Below are 21,335 nucleotides of genomic sequence, written 5' to 3' on the forward strand. Positions count from 1 at the left end.
GCAAAGCATGACTTTATTATATATACCATCACTTACTGTCCAAACTAAGACATAATTTATTATCCAAATTAGGACATGTTTGGGACTGAAAGAAGCAACCTGAAATATCTAAACTGAGACATCTGAACTGTTGCAGACAAATTGGAAAGTGTTATCACTCTGTATATGACCCAAGTTTAAGCATTCACTGTGTCAACTTGCTACACACAGATACATTATCAATATAAAAGATCTAAGCCTGGGCCACACGGCAAAACTCTGTCTACAAAAAATACAACTATATGACAGGCGCAGTGGTTCACACTTGTAATCCCAGCACTTTGGGAGGCTGAGGCAGGTGGATCACCTGAGGTCAGGAGTTTGACACCAGCCTGGCCAACATGATGAAACGATTTTTTTATTTTGTTTTGTTTTGTTTTGAGACGGAGTCTCGCTCTGTCCCCCAGGCTAGAGTGCAGTGGCAAGATCTCGGCTGACTGTAAGCTCCACCTACCAGGTTCACGCCATTCTCCTGCCTCAGCCTCCCGATTAGCTGGGACTACAGCCACCCGCCACCACGCCCGGCTAAATTTTGTTGTTGTTGTTGTTGTTGAATTTTTAGTAGAGACAGGGTTTCACCGTGTTAGCCAGGATGGTCTTGATCTCCTGACCTTGTGATCTGCCCGCCTCAGCCTCCTAAAGTGCTGGGATTACTGGCGTGAGCCACCGCACCCAGCCTTGGTGAAACACTTTCTACTCAAAATACAAAATGAGCCAGACTTGGTGCCAGGCACCTGTAATCCCAGCTGCTTGGGAGGCTGAGGCAGGAGAATCGCTTGAACCCAGAAGTCAGAGGTTGCAGTGAGTCGAGATCATGCCATTGCACTCCAGCGTGGGTGATAGAGCAAGACTCCATCTCGGGAAAAAAAAAAAAAAAAGGCCAGGCGCGGTGGCTCACGCCTGTAATCCCAGCACTTTGGGAGGCTGAGGCGGGCGGATAATGAGGTCAAGAGATCAAGACCATCCTGGTTAACACAGGGAAACCCCGTCTCTACTAAAAATACAAAAAAATTAGCCAGGCATGGTGGGCGCCTGTAGTCCCGGCTATTAGAGAGGCTGAGGCAAGAGAATGACATGAACGCCGGAGGCGGAGCTTGCAGTGAGCCGAGATCGCGCCATTGCACTCCAGCCTGGGCTACAGCAGAGCAAGACTAGGTCTAAAAAAAAAAAAAAAAAATTTAGCCAGGCATGGTGGCAGGTGCCTATAATCCCAGCTTCTTGGGCTGAGGCAGGAAAATCACTTGAACCCGGCCCTGGGGGTAGATGCGGTGTGGGGAGGTGGACGTTGCAGTGAGCCGAGATCGGGCCAGCCGGGGTAACGGAGACTCCATCTCAAAAAAATAAAAAATAAAGATGCACATGAGATATTTAGGAGGTAAATCGATAAGACTTAGTGACAGATTGGATGTGCATGTTAAGGATAGAAAATCTAGAAAAGTTCCTTGCTTTCCAAAACAATGTTTTAATCAAATATGTGAATTCACCATCGCTCTTTTTCAGATTCGTGGTGCTCTCAATGCCGTCAGAAGCTTGGTTCCTGATGCTTTAGAAAGGAAGCCGAAAGCTGTTGTTACTCACAGCAGTGGAAACCATGGCCAGGCTCTCACCTATGCTGCCAAATTGGAAGGTACTTGATTTCTCAAGGTACTAGGTAGATCACCAGAAAGGAGTGGAAAAGTGCCCTTAATTTCAGTGACAGTGATGATAGCTGTGGGAAGTAACTTTCCAAAGAAATCTCTATGTGATTGCAAGCAATAGGAACATAAGTTTCTTTTTACTTTTTTTTTTTTTTTTTGAAGACAGAATCTTGCTCTGTCACCCAGGCTGGAGAGCGGTGACACGATCTCGGCTCACTGTAACCTCCACCTGCCTCAGCCTCCTGAGTAGCTGGGACTACAGTTACGCACCACCACGCCTGGCTAATTTTTTCTATTTTCCAAATACAAAATACTAATTTCACCATGTTGCCCAGGCTGGTCTCGAACTCCTGGGCTCAGGCAATCCACCCGCCTTGGCCTCCCAAAGTCCCAGGATTACAGGCGTGAGCCACCACACCTGGCTGAACATAAGTTTCTTTCTTTCTTTTTTTTTTTTTTTTTGAGACGGAGTCTTGCTCTGTCACCCAGGCTGGAGTGCAGTGGCAGGATCTCGGCTCACTGCAAGCTCTGCCTCCCGGGTTCACACCATTGTCCTGCCTCAGCCTGGGACTGAGTAGCTGGGACTACAGGAGCCTGCCACCACACCCGGCTATTTTTTTTTCTTTTTTTTTTGTATTTTTAGTAGAGACGGGGTTTCACTGTGTTAGCCAGGATGGTCTCAACCTCTTGACCTCATGATCTGCCCGCCTCAGCCTCCCAAAGTGCTGGGATTACAGGCGTGAACCACCGTGCCTGGCCACATAAGTTTCCATTCTAAATTCTCCTGACTTGTAGTAACCAAACATGTTTTCCTCTCCCAGGAATTCCTGCTTATATTGTGGTGCCCCAGACAGCTCCAGACTGTAAAAAACTTGCAATACAAGCCTACGGAGCGTCAATTGTATACTGTGAACCTAGTGATGAGGTAAGGAGAGCAGTGTTTGGTACCATCTTAACAGCTTTCATTTGACCAATGGCTCTTTCTACCTCACCGGCTGCTCCCTCTCAGCTTCCTTTGTGGTTTCCTCTGTTAGCATGCTCAACCTTTTCTCTATCTACACTCACAAAATCTCATTAGTCTCATTGCTTAAATTATTACCTATGGTCTAACAACACCAACTCCAGCTTCTCTCCCCTTAACAGCCAACTTTTATATCCAACAGCTACCTACCTTTCCCACTTGATGTCTTAAAAGGCATCTCAAACTACAGCTAAAACCAAACTCCTGATCTTACTTCCCTATATTGCTTCCCTTCCAGTCTTCCTCATCTTAGTAAATGGCACTTTTTATTCTTCTAGTTAAAAAAAAGTTGAAGTCATCTTTTTTTGAAATTTTTTTTGTTGTTGTTGTTAGAGATGGGCTCTTCCTATGTTGTGGGATCCTCCTGCCTCAGCCTGTTGAGTAGCTAGGACTACAGGTGCATGCCACCACACCTAATTCCTTTATTTTTTGTAGACAGGGTCTCACTGTTGCCCAGGCTGGTCTCAAAACTCCTGGGCTCTAGCAATCCTCCCACCTTGGCCTCCCAAAATGCTGGGATCACAGGCATGACCCACTGCACACAGCCAGGAATCCTCTTTGATAACCTTCTCATACCCCACATCCAAATCTCAGTCTGCTTTCAACATATTTCCATAACCCAACTTCTTCTGTGTCTACCGTTACCACTCTGATTCAAATCAACATCAATTCTCACCTATATTCAATTCAGTAGCCAGACCGGTCTCTCTGCATCCACCCTTGCCCCACTACAGGCTTTTTTGAGCAACCAGAGCTCTCCATTTAATAAAGTCAGAACTTGTCTTTTTTTTTTTTTTTTTTTTGAGGCAGTCTCACTCTGTCGCCCAGGCTGGAGTGCAGTGGTGCGATCTGGGCTCACTGCAAGCCCCGCCTCCCGGGTTCACGCCATTCTCCTGCCTCAGCCTCCCGAGTAGCTGGGACTACAGGCCCCCACCACCACGCCCAGCTAATTTTTTCTTTTTTTTTTTTTTTTTTTTTTTGAGGCGGAGTCTTGCTCTGCCGCCCAGGCTGGAGTGCAGTGGCGCGATCTCGGCTCACTGCAAGCTCCGCCTCCGGGGTTCACGCCATTCTCCTGCCTCAGCCTCTCCGAGTAGCTGGGACTACAGGCGCCCGCCACCACGCCCGGCTGATTTTTTTATATTTTTAGTAGAGACGGGGTTTCACCGTGGTCTCGATCTCCTGACCTCGTGATCCGCCCGCCTCGGCCTCCCAAAGTGCTGGGATTACAAGCGTGAGCCACCGCGCCCGGCCTAATTTTTTCTATTTTTAGTAGAGACGGGGTTTCACTGTGTTAGCCAGGATGGTCTCGATCTCCTGACCTCGTGATCTGCCCACCTCGGCCTCCCAAAGTGCTGGGATTACAGGAGTGAGCCACCACACCCAATCAGAACTTGTCTCTTTTCAAGTCTAAATTCTCTGTTGGTTTCCCATCTCATACATGGTGGAAACTAGAGTTCTTGCAATCATCTAAGCCCTGGATAAACTCAAACATTCCTATCTTTTTGACCTCATCTTTTTTTTTTTTTTTTTTTTTTTTTCTGAGACAGAATCTCCTCATCACCCAGGCTGGAGTGCAGCAGCACGATCTCGGATCACTGCAACCTCCGCCTCCTGGGTTCAAGCAATTCTTCTGCCTCAGCCTCCCGAGTAGCTGGGACTACAGGCGCGTGCCACCACGCCCGGCTAATTTTTGATTCTTTAGTAGAGACAGGGTTTCACCATATTGGCCAGGCTGGCCTCGAACTCCTGACCTCATGATCTGCCCGCCTTGGCCTCCCAAAGTGCTGAGATTACAGGTGTGAGCCACGGCGCCCAGTCCCTCATCTTCTTATTTATTTTGAGACAGGGTCTCGCTCTATCCAACCCAGGCTGGAGTGCGATAGTTTGATCTCAGCTCACTGCAGCCTCCGCTTCCTGGGTTCAAGCGATTCCCATGCCTCAGCCACCAGAGTAGCTGAGATTACAGGTGCGTGCCACCACATCTGGCTAATTTTTGTATTTTTAGTAGAGACAGGGTTTCGCCGTGTTAGCAAGGCTGGTCTTGAACTCCTGACCTGAAGTGATCTGCCCACCTTGGCCTCCCAGAGTGCTGGGATTATAGGTGTCAGCCACTGCACCCAGCCTTGACCTCATCTTCTATTATTTCTCTTGCCCACTCTGTGCCAGCCATACTAACCTTTTTGGCGGTTCCGCAGAAAGGCCAAGCACTCCTACTTTGTAGTCTTTGCACTGTTAGCCCCTCTCTGGAATATTCTAGACATCCACAGCAGTTGTTCAGATCTTTTAAAATGTCACTTTACTAGAGGCTCTTCTTGGCTACCCTATATGAAATAAATTCCTTCATTTTACTCCATTGCACTTAGACATACCATATATTTACTTCACCCATCTCTACCCCCTTGAGGGCAGGGATATTTTGTTTATTAACATATATATCTCTAGTACCTGAACAAAGTCTGAAAAAAGTAGATGGTCAATAAAATGCTGAATGACCAAATGGAACTTGTTGGGGACTCTATTAAATACAAATCAATTAAGCTAAATTAATGTACTTTCAGTCCAGAGAAAATGTTGCAAAAAGAGTTACAGAAGAAACAGAAGGCATCATGGTACATCCCAACCAGGAGCCTGCAGTGATAGCTGGACAAGGGACAATTGCCCTGGAAGTGCTGAACCAGGTAAAATAGCTGAGTTCTTCCTGTTTAGCTACTGGTAAAGCTGTTGGGCTATATTCAATTATTTTATATGTACACATTAAATATAAAACTGCTTACTAATAGGCCTATTTACAGTTTATATTCTTTCCACTAAAGGTTCCTTTGGTGGATGCACTGGTGGTACCTGTAGGTGGAGGAGGAATGGTTGCTGGAATAGCAATTACAATTAAGGTGAGCAGCTTCTGGAGGATTCCCTGCTTCAAGCAGAGGATTTACTTTACATCCTAAATGTTCTGTATACACATGCTCAACATTCTGCACACATTACTGTTCCTTCCCCTTACTCCTTTGGGACTTGAAGGCCCGTCTCTGCCTCACTACTCTATTTACTATCATTATTTTTATTATTTTTTTTGAGACAGACTCTCGCTGTTGCCCAGGCTGGAGTGCAGTGGCACGATCCAGGCTCACTGCAACCTCCACCTCCCGGGTTCAAGCGATTCTCCTGTCCCCGCCTCCCGAGTAGCTGGGATAACAGGCACGCACCACCAGACCCCGCTAATTTTTTTCTTTTTTTTTTTTTAGTAGAGACGGGGTTTCACCATGTTGGTCAGGCTGGTCTTGAACTCCTGACCTTGTGATCCGCCTGCCTTGGCCTCCCAAAGTGCTGGGATTACAGGCGTGAGCCACTGCACCCGGCCTATTTATTATTTTTAATATTCTTCTTTTTTTAAGAGATGGGGTCTTGCTGAGTTGGCCAGGTTGGTCTGGAACTCCTGGGCTCAAGCAATCCTCTTATTTTGGCCTCCAAAAGTGCTAGGATTACAGGTGTGAGCCACCGCACCCAGCCAACTCTCTTCTTAATCCATGACAATTTTACAGCACAAAAGCAGTTACCACAAGTGACACCATCATAGTCTTTTCCCTGAATTCCATCATCAAGCTACTATCCATACCAAGGGGCTACTCTTTTCTCAAATTACCAGGAGAATCAGATGTGATCCAGGCAATGGAAGGCTAGTATCAGACATATAATTTATTTATAAAGTGCTTGAAGATATTTTCATTACATCCATAAAAGGGAAGGCTCTTACTTAGGCAGAAATGTACTACTTATTGTGCCTATTTTCTTTTTTTGAGACAGAGTCTCACTCTGTCACCCAGGCTGGAGTGCAGTGGCATGATCTTGGCTCACTGCAAGCTCCGCCTCCCGGGTTCACGCCATTCTCCTGCCTGGGCCTCCCAAGTAGCTGGGACTACAGGTGCCCACCACCATGCCTGGCTAGGTTTTTTTTTTTTTTTTTTTTTTCTGTATTTTTAGTAGAGACGGGGTTTCACCGTGTTAGCCAGGATGGTCTCGATCTCCCAACCTCGTGATCCGCCCACCTCGGCCTCCCAAAGTGCTGGGATTACAGGCGTGAGCCACTGTGCCCGGCCCCCTTTTGGTGTGATCTCGGCTCACTGCAACCTACCCCTCCCAAGTTCAAGAGATTCTCCTACCTCAGCCTCTTGAGTAGCTGGGATTACAGGGGCCCGCCACCACGCCTGGCTGATTTTTCTATTTTTAGTTGAGACTGCATTTCACCACATTGGCCAGGCTGGTCTTGAACTCCTGACCTCAACTGATCCACCCGCCTCGGGCTCCCAAAGTGTTGGGATTACAGGTGTGAGCCACCACACCCAGCCCCTATTTTCTTTTAGACATGCAGGCAATGTTGTGGTTTGTTGTAAGATGTCTTAATACTCCTCTTCCCAGGCTCTGAAACCTAGTGTGAAGGTATATGCTGCTGAACCCTCGAATGCAGATGATTGCTACCAGTCCAAGCTGAAGGGGAAACTGATGCCCAATCTTTATCCTCCAGAAACCATAGCAGATGGTGTCAAATCCAGCATTGGCTTGAACACCTGGCCTATTATCAGGGACCTTGTGGATGATATCTTCACTGTCACCGAGGATGAAATTAAGGTAAGGCTCCAACAGGAAAAGAAATAACAAAGCATGGCGTAACTTCTTAGGCAGAAGAACCTTCTGTTAGGAGTAGCAAGTGACCCATGGGAACTTGGCTAGGTAACTTCATGACATGGGAGGGTACCCTAGATGTATTAATGACAACCCTCTTGACAGAAGCCGTTAGAATTAAAGAAAAGCTTTGGGAAGCATGTATACACAATGCTAAGAAAATTCAAACTGGACATATATTCTCATCTGACCTTTATAGGTAAACCAACTAGACTCTCCTTTCACTAATTCCTACTCCCTTCCGTATCAACAGCGTGCAACCCAGCTGGTGTGGGAGAGGATGAAACTACTCATTGAACCTACAGCTGGTGTTGGTGTGGCTGCTGTGCTGTCTCAACATTTTCAAACTGTTTCCCCAGAAGTGAAGAACATTTGTATTGTGCTCAGTGGTGGAAATGTAGACTTAACCTCCTGCATAACTTGGGTGAAGCAGGCTGAAAGGCCAGCTTCTTATCAGTCTGTTTCTGTTTAATTTACAGAAAAGGAAATGGTGGGATTCAGTGTCTTTAGATACTGAAGACATTTTGTTTCCTAGTCATTGTCAACTCTTAGTTATCAGATTCCTAATGGAGAGTGGCTATTTCATTAAGATTTAATAGTTTTTATGGACTAAGTAGTAGAAAAACTTTTATACTTAACTGTGACATTTTGTCAAGACTAAAAAAAAATCTTGCAAAATGGGGCAGCGGACTGACAGGCTGACACAGAAAATTAACTTTGCCCAATCACAACTTGTGCCTCCCATCCCTGGAGTATTGACTGGCACTGGTAAGACAGAATCTCTTTGAATCCATTACTCCATGCCCCCTTGAGGCACTGTTGAAGAAATCTCACTTTTCAGCCAGGGTACTGGTTCTGGTACATATGGATCATAAGTCCATTTGGGGAAAACTCGTTTATACAGGTTCATCAGTACTGTGTCTTGAGATTTTAGCTTCCCATCAAAGCTGCATTTCATGTGGCCATGCGTACCTAGAAAGAAAACAGAACAAGTCGGTCAAATTAAAAGTAGAAATTTTTAAAGCAATGACTTCCAACCCAATAGTCATTTAGTAACACTGCAGAAATGTAGACATGGTCTCAAATCCCATGTTTCCTTACCTAAAGGCTCCTTGATGTGTCCTCTCCGGCCCCACTTCGTTCTCAGTTCCACTGGTTTAAACCACAGCACATCCTCTTAAACACATAAAAGACCAAGACGAAACATTTACCCACAAAATGTAAACCCAACCTTTATACCACAAAGGCAATCAGATCACATCCTCCTCCTTCATACCCACCTCTGTTGAAGAACATGTAACGGACTACTGCCATCTTAGTAAAAATTTTGAAAGGATGACCACTCAGAACAACTCTCTTGATGACCATTCTGTCTGGATCTACTGACATAAGATGGCCTGTAGCAATGAGGCTGTGCATTCCTAAAGGACAAAAGCAAAGAAGCTATTTAGGAATTTACAGGCCAAAGTCTTCATTTATTGCCCCAGTCCATGTAATAACCCATGCAAAAGCCTGGTTTGTCATCCCTGCCCTAGCCCAATCTGAGGCTAAGATTGGTAAACTGTAAGCCCACACTTAACCTTGTCAATAGGTCCTTGAAAACTTGTACTTTAAGAGAAATGATATATAACAAAAGCATATTTTTTCTCATCAGTTGTTACAAGGAAAAGATGTTGAACTAAAGGCAGTTATTTGACGACTGGCTATACACTGTTTCACATAAAAGTTGCAGTTTTCATTGTTCTATTAACAATGTTAAGTGAAGACTTACTGTATTTTGAAGACCATCATCACCTTCTCCATACCATTTGGCTCCCAAATTTAAATAAAGAAGAGAAAACAGTGTTTGTCTATTAAGGACCTGCAGGGTCTGTTCATCTCTGTGGCTCAACTTACCGTTGCTTTTCTGCTTGAAAAGCAGCACAGATGCAGGAGGAAAAGTGATTGGCGCATAGACTGTCGCCACCAGAGCCATGTCAGCAGTCAAGAATCTCTGCAATTTATGTTTGTCCGCTGCCATAAGGGTTAAAAAATGAAAACCAAAACCATTTTGAGAAACCAGAGGTAATAGAAGCCTATGAAAAGCTGTGTTAGTGCAACTCTTAAACCTGCGGCAGCTTCTACTTCTCTAATCCACCAGTTCTCAAAAATTTTCCCTGCCTCAATGCACCTAAAAGATACAATCTAGTCTTATCAGTAACTTTTTTTTTTTTTTGAGTTTGAGTATCATTCCTGTCACCCAGGCTGGAATGCAATGATGTGATCTCAGCTGACTGCAACCTCCACCTCCTGGGTTCAAGCAATTCTCCTGCCTCAGCCTCCTGAGTAGCTGGGATTACAGGCACATGCCACCACGCCCAGCTAATTTTTGTATTTTTAGTAGAGACCGGGTTTCACCATGTTGGCCAGGCTGGTCTCAAACTCCTGACCTTGTGATCCGCCCACCTCAATCTCCCAAAGTGCTGGGATTACAGGCGTGAGCCACCACGCCAGGCTGTATCAGTAACTTTTTATTTATTTATTTATTTTGAGATGCTGTCTCACTCTTCTTGCCCAGGCTGGAGTGCAATGGCGCCATCTCTGCTCACTGCAACCTCCACCTCCCAGGTTCAAGCGATTCTCCTGCCTCAGGCTCCCGAATAGCTGGAATTGCATGTGCCTGATCAGTAACTTTTTTATCTGGAGTCAGAATCTCAGAGCCTAGACTGTATTTGATGTTCTACCTTCAATGTAGCCCTCACCTCCTTTTTAAAATACTAAACTTAAAGGAAAATAAAATATTTTAAGGGAAAGAAAAATTAATCTCAGTGATTGTGATTCTCACAATTGGTGAGAATAAAAATTATCCAAAACATCATTAATACTGCTTTCTTCATATTCCTCCTGCCACTGCTGAGAGTGAGTGAACTAGGATGATGTTCAGAAGCCCCCAAGTTAGTGGGCAACACATCTTCCTGCTCCTACTGTGTAGGAGACAATCATTTCTGCCGCAAGTCCCGTCCAGTAGTCTCTCAGTATCTCAGGACCCCTACCTCTGCTTTACCCAACTATGAGCCATACCCAGCCTCCATTCCTTCACCCACACTGCCCTTGGCACACCAGACATCAAAGTTTCCACACTTTATCACACCCTTTTAAAGTCTGAGAGACAGTGTCTAACTCTGCTATCTAGGCTAGACTGTATTTGGTGTTCTACCTTCAATGTAGCCCTCACCCACTTTTTAAAATACTAAACTTATAGGAAAATAAAATATTTTAAGGGCAGTGGTGTGAACACAGCTCACTGGAGCCTCAAACTCCTGGGCTCATTGGCTCAGGCAATCCCTCTTGCCTCAGCCTCCCAAGTAGCTGGGACTGCAAAGCACATGCCACCACCGTGGCTAATTAAAAAGAAAAATTTTTGGCCGGGCGCAGTGGCTCATGCCTGTAATCCCAGCACTTTGGGAGGCCGATGCGGGTGGATCACCTGAGGTCGGGAGTTTGAGACCAGCCTGGCCAAGATGGTGAAACCCTATCTCTACTAATAATAGAAAAATTAGCTAGGTGTGGTGGTACACGCCTGTAATCCCAGCTGTTTGGGAGGCTGAGGCAGGAGAATCACTTGAACCAAGGAGGCAGAGGTTGCAGTGAGCCAAGATTCTGCCACTGCACTCCAGCCTGGGCAACAAGAGCGAAACTCCAGCTCCCAAAAAAACCATTTTTTTTTTTTTTTGTAGAGGCCGGGCATGGTGGCTCATCCCTATAAATCCCAGCACTTTGGGAGGCCAAGGCACGTGGATCACCTGAGGTCAAGGGTTTGAGAATAGACTGGCCAACGTGGTGAAACCCCATCTCTACTAAAAATACAAAAATTAGCTGGGTGTGGTGGCGGACACCTGTGGTCCGAGCTACTTGGGAGGCTGAGGCACCAGAATCACTTGAACCCGGGAGGTGGAGGCTGCAATGAGCTGAGATCATGTTATCGCACTCCAGCCTGGGTGACAGAGCTGGACTCCATATCACAAAATAAATAAATAAATAATTGTAGAGACCAGAGTCTCACACTCCTGACCTCAAGCAATCCTCCTGCCTCAGTCTCTGGAATGAGACTTTTATTTAGTTCCAGTTCTAAGGATCTGCCTTTACAAAATAAGCAAAGAAGTAAATAAAGTTTTATGCATACAGATCTAGTTTAGAGCAAAACATTAGAAATAGCCTAAGTGCTCACCCGTAGAAGCTCAAATAAATATCAGTACATCACATACATTGGAATATATCCAAATGACAATAAAGCATTAAAAGACTCATTAACTAATTAATCTTATGGAAAATTGATCAAAATCAATTAAGTGATAAATGCAATGTTTAACATCATATTTACAATTACAATCCAAACTATATTTAAAAAATGAGATCCAGATGAAAATGTATAAAATAAAAATGAATTTTCTCTAATATAAGGTAATTTTACTTTTACATTATTCCTTATTTTCCCAACTGTCTAAAATATGAAAATAGTTCATCCTAAAAAAAAAAAATCAAAACCATTTTGAAACAATAAAAGAGTGACTGGCCAGGCGCAGTGGCTCATGCCTGTAATCCCAGCACTTTGGGAGGCCAAGGCAGGAGGATCGCCTAAGGTCGAGAGCAGCCTGGGCAGCATGGTGAAACCCCGTCTCTACTAAAAATACAAAAATTAGCCAAGCGTGGTAGCGGGTGCCTGTAATCTCAGCTACTCGAGAAGCTGAGGCAGGAAAATTGATTGAACATGGAAGGCAGAGGTTGCAGTGAGCCTGGATTGCACCATTGCACTCCAGTTGGGCATCTGAGTGAGACTTGGTCTCAAAAAAAAAAAAAAAAAAAAAAGGCCAGGCACATTGGCTCACGTTTGTAATCCCAGCACCCAGCACCCAGCACCCAGCACTTTGGGAGACTGAGGTGGGCGGATCACCTGAGGCCAGGAGTTCAACACCAGCCTGGCCAACATGGTGAAACCCCATCTCTACTAAAAATACAAAAATTAGCTGGGCATGGTCATGCATGCCTGTAGTCCCAACTACTCTACTCGGGAGGCTGAGGCAGGAGAATTGCTTGAACCTGAGAGGCGGAGGTTGCAGTGAGCCGAGATCACACTATTGCACTCCAGCCTGGGCAACGGAGTAAGACTCCATCTCCCAAAAAAAAAAAAAAAAACAGGCGGGGCGTGGTGGCTCACACCTGTAATCCCAGCACTTTGGGAGGCTGAGGTGGGCGGATCACGAGGTCAGGAGATCGAGAGCATCCTGGCTAACACGGTGAAACCCCATCTCTACTAAAAATACAAAAAATTAGCCGGGCGTGGTGGCGGGCGCCTGTAGTCCCAGCTACTCGGAGAGGCTGAGGCAGGAGAATGGCGTAAGTAAACCTGGGAGGCGGAGCTTGCAGTGAGCCTAGATCACGCCACTGCACTCCAGCCTGGGCGACAGAGTGAGACTCCGTCTCAAAAACAAAAACAAAAAAACAAGATTAAATCTTAAGCTTTTTTGGTCTTCAATTCCCCATTCTCATGCCACAAATGTTGGGATTATAGGTGTGAGCCACTGCACCACTGCACCCACCCGTATATAATACCCTTTTATAAAGCCGCCAACTTCTACTCAAAACCTGCTCTGGAACAAATACTCATGGCAAAAAAGCCTCAGTATCACACAGAGGTGGCATCATTGGGATGCTTCAGACAGGTTCAGACATTTTGAGTAAAAACATCATTGGCTCTTAAACCAGAGTACTGAAAATACCTCTAACCCAGAGATGTAAGATTTTTTTTTTTTTTTTTTGAGACGGAGTCTCGCTCTGTCGCCCAGGCTGGAGTGCAGTGGCGCAATCTCGGCTCACTGCAAGCTCCGCCTCCCGGGTTCACGCCATTCTCCTGCCTCAGCCTCTCCAAGTAGCTGGGACTACAGGCGCCCACCACCACGCCCGGCTAATTTTTTGTATTTTTTAGTAGAGACGGGGTTTCACCGTGGTCTCGATCTCCTGACCTCGTGATCCGCCCGCCTCGGCCTCCCAAAGTGCTGGGATTACAAGCGTGAGCCACCGCGCCCGGCTAAGATGTAAGATTTTGAAACCATATATTTCGGCACCCCTCCACCACAAGTCAGTTTCCCAAAAGACAAGATGGACAAGAACCCAGGTTCCCCACTGCTAACCTGCAGTGTGCTGAGAGAATAAAGGTGAGGCTCGGAAGCGCCTGAATCCACAGTGGAATATGAGCTCTTCCTTGGCTTTCACAGGTTCAGTGTTGCCAGGGTCACGCCTCACCACCATATTCAATACTGACATCTGGGGACCAAGTAAGAAAGACAAAAATCTTCATAGTCTGGGAATACAATTGCCTAAACTGAAAGAAGGCAAACCAAACTATCAGATTCAGACTCATTCTAAGAACTGACGATGCTAATTAATGGTGGAGTGTAGATGCTGAAACACAGGTTCATCCTTTACCTCCACCAATGACTGGCATTTAAGCCAAACATAGGCTGATCAGAGCTTTCATGCACCCTTCAATGCGAACCTACCTTCCTGCATCTAACAGAAAAGTGCTCAACATCTGCCACACAAAAATCAGTGGCCTTCAAGGCATTCACTCACCACAATCTCAAAACCACACTCATTCAAGCCCCTTCTTCTTGAGCCCTTACCAAAACCAATCAAAGAACTATCACATACCCCACAACATACACAACTACTGACCACCAAGAGAAAAGAGATCTGCATCTTGGCATAAACTTTTTTTTTGACATGGAGTTTCGCTCTTGTTGCCCAGGCTGGAGTGCAATGGCGCAATCTTGGCTCACCACAACCTCCGCCTACTGGGTTCAAGCAATTCTCCTGCCCCAGCCTCCCAAGTAGCTGGGATTACAGGCATGCGCCACCACACCTGGCTAATTTTGTATTTTTTGTAGGGACAGGGTTTCTCCATGTTGGTCAGGCTGGTCTCGAACTCCCGACCTCAGGTGATCTGCCCACCTTGACCTCCCAAAAAGTGCTGGGATTACAGGCGTGAGCCACCGCACCTGGCCAAACCTTTATTTTTAAGGCTGCCAACCCTTATTCAAAATCTGGTCTGAAAAACATACTTGGAGAAGTCTCAGAACCACACAGAGATTGCATCACTGAGATGCTTCAGACAGGTTCAGACAATATGAATAAAACCATCACTGACTTCTCTATTATTCTCCAATTCCTAATCATAAAGGCAGACTTTTTGCATCCCAATGAACAAAATGTTAGTCACACATAAACAGAATTTTAGACTGTCAGAAGCAGCTGGAAAGTTTCACAACCCCCCATTTTCCCACAAGACAGCAATTTACCTTCTGTTCATGAGGTAGTAACGAAAATGCAATCAAGGGCGTTCCTTGCCTGAAGCACTTGACCACTGAGACGGGGACTTCAGAGACATGAAGTATGACATACCAGCCAACCTGCCACAAGAAAGCAGAAAGCAATCATGGAGTTACCTTCAAAGTCCCAACAGTGAGGAAGCTTTCTCCAAATATGTTGAGTCTCTCAGATAAAATTTTTAAAGCCAACCCTCATCCTTCAAGATGCTTCACTACCCAGATCACACTTTTTCATTTAACATAGCTGATACCTCTTTGTTACCAGTATCATTCTAATCAATGACTCAGGTGCTCCCCCAATCCCCAAATGCAGCATATTTTCATGCCAAGAGAAGGAATAAAGTAGGGAGCATGTTGACAAATGAAAGCAACATACAAGATGAACAAGGAGGGTAGATACCTCAGCTCCTTCAACCTCTTTTTCTTCAAGCTCTTTAAAGATGCTTTTCCTAGTATTAGTAAAGTTCTGAAACTGAAATATCCGAGCATAATCTTGAGGAAGGTTTTCCTTAGGATCCCACGGAGATGTCCGGAAGCTCTTAAGGCCTCTGTATTTCTGAAATCTAAAATATTGAAGATTTTAAAGACATTAAGTCAGATTTATATGGTGCTATATAGACTCAAGTCACTGCTAAAATGGCTAAGGAGCTAGCTGAAAAGAACTCCAATCACTCTCTCTCCAAACAATCCAATAGCTTAAAACCAAGACGACACTCCAAATAGCCTGTAACAAGTTGTATCAGAACCAAACCCAAGCTTCTCACTGACAAAAGACAAAGTATTTGCAGTGGCTCCCTGTTACCTGTCAGGGAGCTTTTTAACCTGACAAAAAAGATGCTTGGTAATGGCCTGATATAGTTAAGACGTGTGTCCCTGCCCCAATCTCATACTGAAATACAATCCCCAGTGTTGGAGGTGGAGCCTGGTGGGAGGTGACTGCATTAAGGAAGAGGTTTTCTCATGAATGGATTAGCACCACCCCCCTTGTTGAGTGAGTTCTCATGAGATCTAGTTGTTTAAAAGTGTGTAGCACCTCCTGCCTTGCTCTCTTGTTACTGCGCTGGCCGTGTGACATGACTTGCTCCCCCTCTACCTTCTGCCATGATTGTAAGTTTCTTGAGGCCACCCCAGAAGCTGAGCAGATGCCAGTACCATGCTTCCTGTACAGTCTGCTGGACCATGACCCAATTAAACTTCTTTTCTTTATAAATTACGCAGTCTCTGGTACTTCTTTATAGCAATGCGAGAATGGCCTAATACACAGCCTTACCTCCTAATATCTAAAATTAATTCACTGGCTTTAATCACTTACCTCCAGAACAGATATAATCATCTACTTCTTCACTCTTCTACTTCTGCTATTCTACCCAAACCCCCTAAAATTTCCAAACATTATATATGTCAATTGAGTACTGGCTCCTTTGGGAAGAAGTATGTGCTAATTAACCTTAGCATTTCTCCTTCATTCAAGTCCTGTAACGTTAGTCTGCACCACAGTCTAGAACTTAATTATATATGACCATTTCCTGTATGTATGTCTTGCCTTCCCATATTAATTGTTAGCTCTTCAGGAGCAGGAAAAATGTGTTTTTCTTCTTTTGCATCACAGTGACACAGCTCTGAGCCAAGTTTTTAAAAACATATTGATTGAATTTAGACTTGTTCATAGACTTGTTGACTAACCGAATTCTAGCAGCCACATCACGGGGCGTGTCCACTTCATCTGGAAACATCTCTTCCAGTCTTTCTTGTTTATATTTCTCCAACATTTTTGCCTCAGCTTCTTCATCTACTTTCTTATCATACAGATCATCATGCACAGACTCCCCAATAGTCATAGTTTCATATTCTTCGTCTTCTTCTTCACTACTCTCATCCTATAGAATAAAAGATTACAGCTTTTTTCAGAAGAAATCCATACCTGTCTCTACCCCAAAGGCCAATAAGCTAAGAGTAAAACAACTGTACTAGATCCCTATTCCCAACCAACATAAATTCTAATACAGTCTAAAGTATAAAACAAAAGCCTCATTCCTGGCAACTACAGAATCATTCCTAAGAAACTAATCATACACAGCCGGGTGTGGTGGCTCACGCCTGTAATCCCAGCACTTTGGGAGGCCGAGGCAGGTGGATCACGAGGTCAGATCGAGACCATCCTGGCTAACACAGTGAAACCCCGTCTCTACTAAAAATACAAAAAAATTAGCCGGGCATGGTGGTGGGCGCCTGTAGTCCCAGCTACTCCGGAGGCTGAGGCAGGAGAATGGCGTGAACCCGGGAGGCAGAGCTTGCAGTGAGCCCAGATCGCACCACTGCACTCCAGCCTGGGCTACTGAGCGAGACTCTTGTCTCATTTAAAAAAAAAAAAAAAAAGGAAACTAACCATACATACCCAAGATCACAACTGCACTTTGCCTACGTTTGGAGCTAGACACAGAATTGGCCTAAGGCCTCATTTCCTTACCTGAGATTCCTCCTCCATAAAATCCTCATGTTCCATATCATCATATTCATATTCATCTCCTTCCCCACCACTTTGGCTGCCACCATCCAAAATCCATTCAGCTTGGTAACTGGATGTTCCTTTAGGGACCTTCTTTACCACCTTAGAACTTTCCTTCAAGAAATCTGTAAAAGCCCAAACAAATTAAGTAAATTATAGACTTCTTTTCCCTATCCCTCTGGTTATTCTCACCTAGGCAAGGCACCAGATACTGCTGCCAACATGGGAAATTCTGGCAGACACTGTAAATAGAACTGACTACTTCCAAATTTAATTCAGCTGCTTCACAACTAGCAATACTTACACAGCTAAATAAGCCCTGCAATGAATCCAAAGTTGTTTATCTGTTGGATAAAACATTAACACAAGTAATTTTGACAAATGGAACAAGGCTGTGTGTAATGTTTGTTTATTGAAAACATACAGCATTTGAGGGTGAGGAGAGACTTTCAACTATACCCCCATCCCACTCTATCCTATAAGGCCCTCACTTGGAACAGCTAGAGAAAATCCACAATTCCAGGTCAGATGAATTACAAACAAGTTTACCAATACCAACCCTTTGCCTCGCTCAGCTCCTCCTCAGTGGGCCAGGTTTGCTCTCCCTCCATTGGATCTGGGATAACCTCTGCTTGCAAGGATTCCTGTCTATCAGGGTCTGCCTTCATTAGGACCTTAAGGCCTTCTTCCATATCATCTACAGTATCCATAGCACAAATCTGAAAACCAAAAGCAGGTGATAGTCAAAGAAGAACCAAAAATCTCCTAAATCTAACACAGTAACCAGAAAGACCCAGAAATATCAGTCCTCATGTAGAAGATGAATGCAACAGAATGGAAAACTTGTCAAAACTTTTCCAGGCCGGGCACGGTGGCTCACGCTTGTAATCCCAGCACTTTGGGAGGCCGAGGCGGGCGGATCACGAGGTCAGGAGATCGAGACCACGGTGAAACCCTGTCTCTACTAAAAATACAAAAAATTAGCCGGGCGTGGTGGCGGGCGCCTGTAGTCCCAGCTACTCGGAGAGGCTGAGGCAGGAGAATGGCGTGAACCCGGGAGGCGGAGCTTGCAGTGAGCCAAGATCGCGCCACTGCACTCCAGCCTGGGTGAGAGAGCGAGACTCTGTCTCAAAAAAAAAAAAAAAAAAAAAAAAAAAAAAAAAAAAAAAAACTTTTCCAATGGCTATTTTCTAATTTCCAGAGTATTGTCTCTCCTTGGCTCTTGAGGTCTTTCTTAATCTGCTCCCACTCCTATCCATTTATTACACACCTCGCTCCCATCAAGCTGATTTCTTCAAGGTTCACATAAACCCTTTGATCCACCACTGTGCCTAGGTTCATTCTGTCTCTTCTAGGATATTCTTTTATCCCTCCTCAACTCCTAAATCACATTTACCCTTCTCAACACCTAGCTCAAGTCTGATCTCTTATGTGAAGCTTGCTGGTCTACTTTCTCAACTTCCACTGCTGACGGCACCTTAACCATATGCTATCTCAATCTTTATTTCACAGATGCCATTTTGTTCCAGCCCAATTAAGTCCCCTGAGGAAAGCAACCACATCTTGAGTGTGTTCTATAAACTCAGAGCCAATCACAGTGCAGAGTACCTAAAAAGTGCTGGATAAATATGTGATTTATCAACCTATTTATAACCGACTATTGCCTTACTTCAGACTAGTGAATTCTCCTCATTCACCTAAGTGTACAGACTACCTTCTCTGAATTTAAGTTTCTCTCCTGTGCCAACTTTCATATGAACATGAATTAAGAGTATCAGTCTTACCTCCATTGCCATGTCTGGGTCCTTTTGGGGTTTAATTCCTCTAGGATTTAAAGGGAAAGGGTCTCCGGGGGCATCTATCTGTTTCATCTGGAAATCGCCATGTCCAACAATATGCAGCAACTTATTGACATTCAGAGTCTGCCCTCGAACATAGCCTGAAATTTTCAAGGTGCCCACCAAGTTATTCTCTTCACTAGGAACAAAATCAACAGCATGGGCAAATAGGTAGGCCCGCCGATCTCGAAAAGCAAGATGCTGTTGCTTCTGGTTAGCCAACTGCCTAAGCAGCATCCCTGCCTCCTGTTGAGTGTCTAACAAGAGGAGTTTGTCATGCGGAAAGCGCTTCTCCACTGCTTTACTTAGCTTCTTCCTTGCATCTATTTGTTTCTTCAGTGGGAGGCCAGAAATCCCCTGGACAGCTAGTGCTGTAAGCGAAAGAGAAAACGCTTCATGACCTACTGCTTCATTACATAAAAATCCCTCTGCAGTTCACAAACAACCTAATAGCTCAGTTGCAAGCCCAGAGATCACTGGGAAACCCAACACTGAACTACCCTGAAGGAATTTCACAGTGAAATCAAACTTCATATCCTTGTTTCTCTGGGCAAAGGACAGCCAAAAACAAAAAGTCACCCTAAGTGATCATCTGTAAACAATGGACCAAGTTTAATCCATATGTGTACATCCCACCACCAGCTGAATATGATCCATCAGTTGTATTCCTATATCAAAAGCCAGGCATAGTGCCTGACAAATTAAAGGTGCACAATAAATGCTAACTCACTTACTATAGGTCGGAAGGCCCTGAGCAAAGAGACAGGAAAGACAGTAATCGCCGGTGCTGTCCCAGCCTTCTAGTGGATCAAGGAGGAACAGGATGGTATCAGCTACTTTAGCCATGTCTAACACAATGTGCAGATCCCCTGCAGATAGAAGACACAGTAAGAAGAGGTGGTTGGCACCAGCACATTATGCTAAAAAAAAAAAAAAATTACTACTACTCAAACATAATACAAAATATTGGTGTATACTCTAACCTGGCCTTGCTGATGTGAAAAACCACCGATGTTTCAAGCGGGGGCATAGCAGCATAAAGCTCTGGGTGTTTCCCAATTCATTCAAGTGTACTGTTCCAGTGTCCCTATCTTGAAGCAGCTGCATGGCCTCTGGCAGGGAAATTCTGCTGTGCAGGGGCACCACCAGTACCTGATGAGGAGGGCCATCCTTGCCACCCAGCTGTCTCTTCTCTGCCAGAACCTGAAAATAGAAAGATATCCGAGAACATCTCAGTGTCTCAGTACTTCACTCCAGCATTGCATTTCCACTCCTACAGATGCTCCCCCTACCCACAACCAGCATCTCTCTCGTAAAAGACCACAGGTATGCCAGCGGGGTGGCAGGAATTCTGACCAAAGCAAAGAATGCTAGACCTGCACGCTCGACACGTGCTCTAGTGCTACGCTCTGTCCCTGGACCCTCCTCCCGGTCTCATTTTCCACTTCGAGGCATTAGCCACCTAGAACAGCAGAGAAGCCGCCGTCTCCCAAATCCCGCTCCTCTCACCGCCTCCTTCTTCTGCTTTCGGAGCTGGCTGGCGCGATGCCTCTGGTCGACCCTGCTGAGTTCTTTTCTCACCTTCTTGCTTAGGGTTTTCAGTGCTAGACGGCCTGAAAGGCAGATTAGAAGGGGCTGGTGTGATCGGCCCCACAACAAGGTCAAGAAAAGGGACTCTCTGCCCGGCCTTTCGCGTGGAGCACAGGCGGGAGACAGAAGCTCAGTCAGGGCATGGGGAAAAAGAGTTAATAACGGCCAAATAGCCCTTATTCCTTCTACGTTGTCTTCTTACCCTTGCCGTCCCGCTGTGCAGATCCCCGACCCCGATGCCGCCCGCCTTTATGAGCTTTATTCTGCTGCTTGAGCGGGCCAGGGCGGTGGGCCGCCATGCCGCAGCGCGCGTGTACGGAGTCAGCACTGCTTCCGGGCCAGGACGAGCGCTTCCGGTCTCCTCCAAGGGGGCGGGCCCTCCAGGGGGCGGGACTCCCTGCGCCCTCTCGCTACGGTCTTTTCCAGCCGCTTCTGAGAGCGCAGCGTTAGCCGCTCCGCCAAGCCGCGGTGGGAACTTTTTCCACTTCGCAGTGTATGGTTGGGGGCTTGAAGGCGCCGGATGTAGACTGTCGAGGCTCAGGCTGTTGGTTCAGCAGGGCTGTTTGTGTCCCTTGCATTGTCATTTTTTTGCGCTATAAAGCTGCATCACATAGAAACATGTTGACTGGAACGCTCCATTCGTGCCGAAAAGGCCTAAGCCCT

The 21,335-nt window shown here is 45.5% G+C and overlaps 2 protein-coding genes and 2 non-coding genes across 19 annotated transcripts in view; 1 reads left to right on the forward strand and 3 right to left on the reverse strand.

The window, feature by feature from the left end:
* SRR (serine racemase) overlaps positions 1-18,971 on the forward strand; it is a 29,957-nt gene extending 10,986 nt beyond the window's left edge. For 6 of the 14 annotated variants that reach the window (XM_063629745.1, XM_063629741.1, XM_055258437.2 and 3 more), the window contains 6 exons: positions 1,540-1,666; positions 2,498-2,601; positions 5,256-5,375; positions 5,511-5,585; positions 7,111-7,320; positions 7,574-9,234. In XM_063629745.1, the coding sequence (XP_063485815.1) occupies positions 1,540-1,666; positions 2,498-2,601; positions 5,256-5,375; positions 5,511-5,585; positions 7,111-7,320; positions 7,574-7,846 (909 nt within the window). In that variant the 3' untranslated portion in view covers positions 7,847-9,234. Of the gene's footprint in view, positions 1-1,539; positions 1,667-2,497; positions 2,602-5,255; positions 5,376-5,510; positions 5,586-7,110; positions 7,321-7,573; positions 9,235-9,931; positions 10,232-11,090; positions 12,542-18,756 lie in introns of those variants that run through there. The other 8 variants (XM_055258442.2, XM_063629742.1, XM_063629743.1 and 5 more) reach the window with 4 other exon arrangements.
* On the reverse strand, positions 7,953-21,061 carry TSR1 (TSR1 ribosome maturation factor). Of its 3 annotated transcripts, XM_055258414.2 has the most exons (15): positions 20,875-21,061; positions 20,592-20,695; positions 20,066-20,285; positions 19,817-19,951; positions 19,029-19,453; positions 17,804-17,963; positions 17,206-17,369; positions 16,422-16,615; positions 15,139-15,301; positions 14,709-14,819; positions 13,542-13,674; positions 9,271-9,387; positions 8,655-8,795; positions 8,476-8,550; positions 7,953-8,346 (listed from the first exon to the last, which is right to left on the reverse strand). In XM_055258414.2, exons 1-15 carry the CDS (start codon positions 20,969-20,971, stop codon positions 8,168-8,170), a joined length of 2,418 nt encoding a protein of 805 aa, XP_055114389.1. In that variant the 5' UTR covers positions 20,972-21,061; the 3' UTR covers positions 7,953-8,167. The 3 variants fall into 3 exon arrangements, with proteins under 3 accessions (XP_055114389.1, XP_063485730.1, XP_055114390.1); XM_063629660.1 differs by lacking the exon at positions 9,271-9,387 and having other exon boundaries at positions 20,875-21,026; XM_055258415.2 differs by lacking the exon at positions 20,875-21,061 and having other exon boundaries at positions 20,545-20,649.
* Positions 13,018-13,112, reverse strand: LOC129470851 (small nucleolar RNA SNORD91 family). Its single transcript, XR_008653371.1, has one exon. It is a non-coding gene; the product is annotated as a small nucleolar RNA SNORD91 family (small nucleolar RNA).
* Positions 14,470-14,564, reverse strand: LOC129470853 (small nucleolar RNA SNORD91 family). The gene has a single exon (XR_008653373.1). It is a non-coding gene; the product is annotated as a small nucleolar RNA SNORD91 family (small nucleolar RNA).
* Positions 21,062-21,335: the final 274 nt, after the last annotated feature.

The sequence above is a fragment of the Symphalangus syndactylus genome, chromosome 20 (assembly GCF_028878055.3).
Source record: "Symphalangus syndactylus isolate Jambi chromosome 20, NHGRI_mSymSyn1-v2.1_pri, whole genome shotgun sequence".
Lineage (NCBI taxonomy): Eukaryota > Metazoa > Chordata > Mammalia > Primates > Hylobatidae > Symphalangus > Symphalangus syndactylus.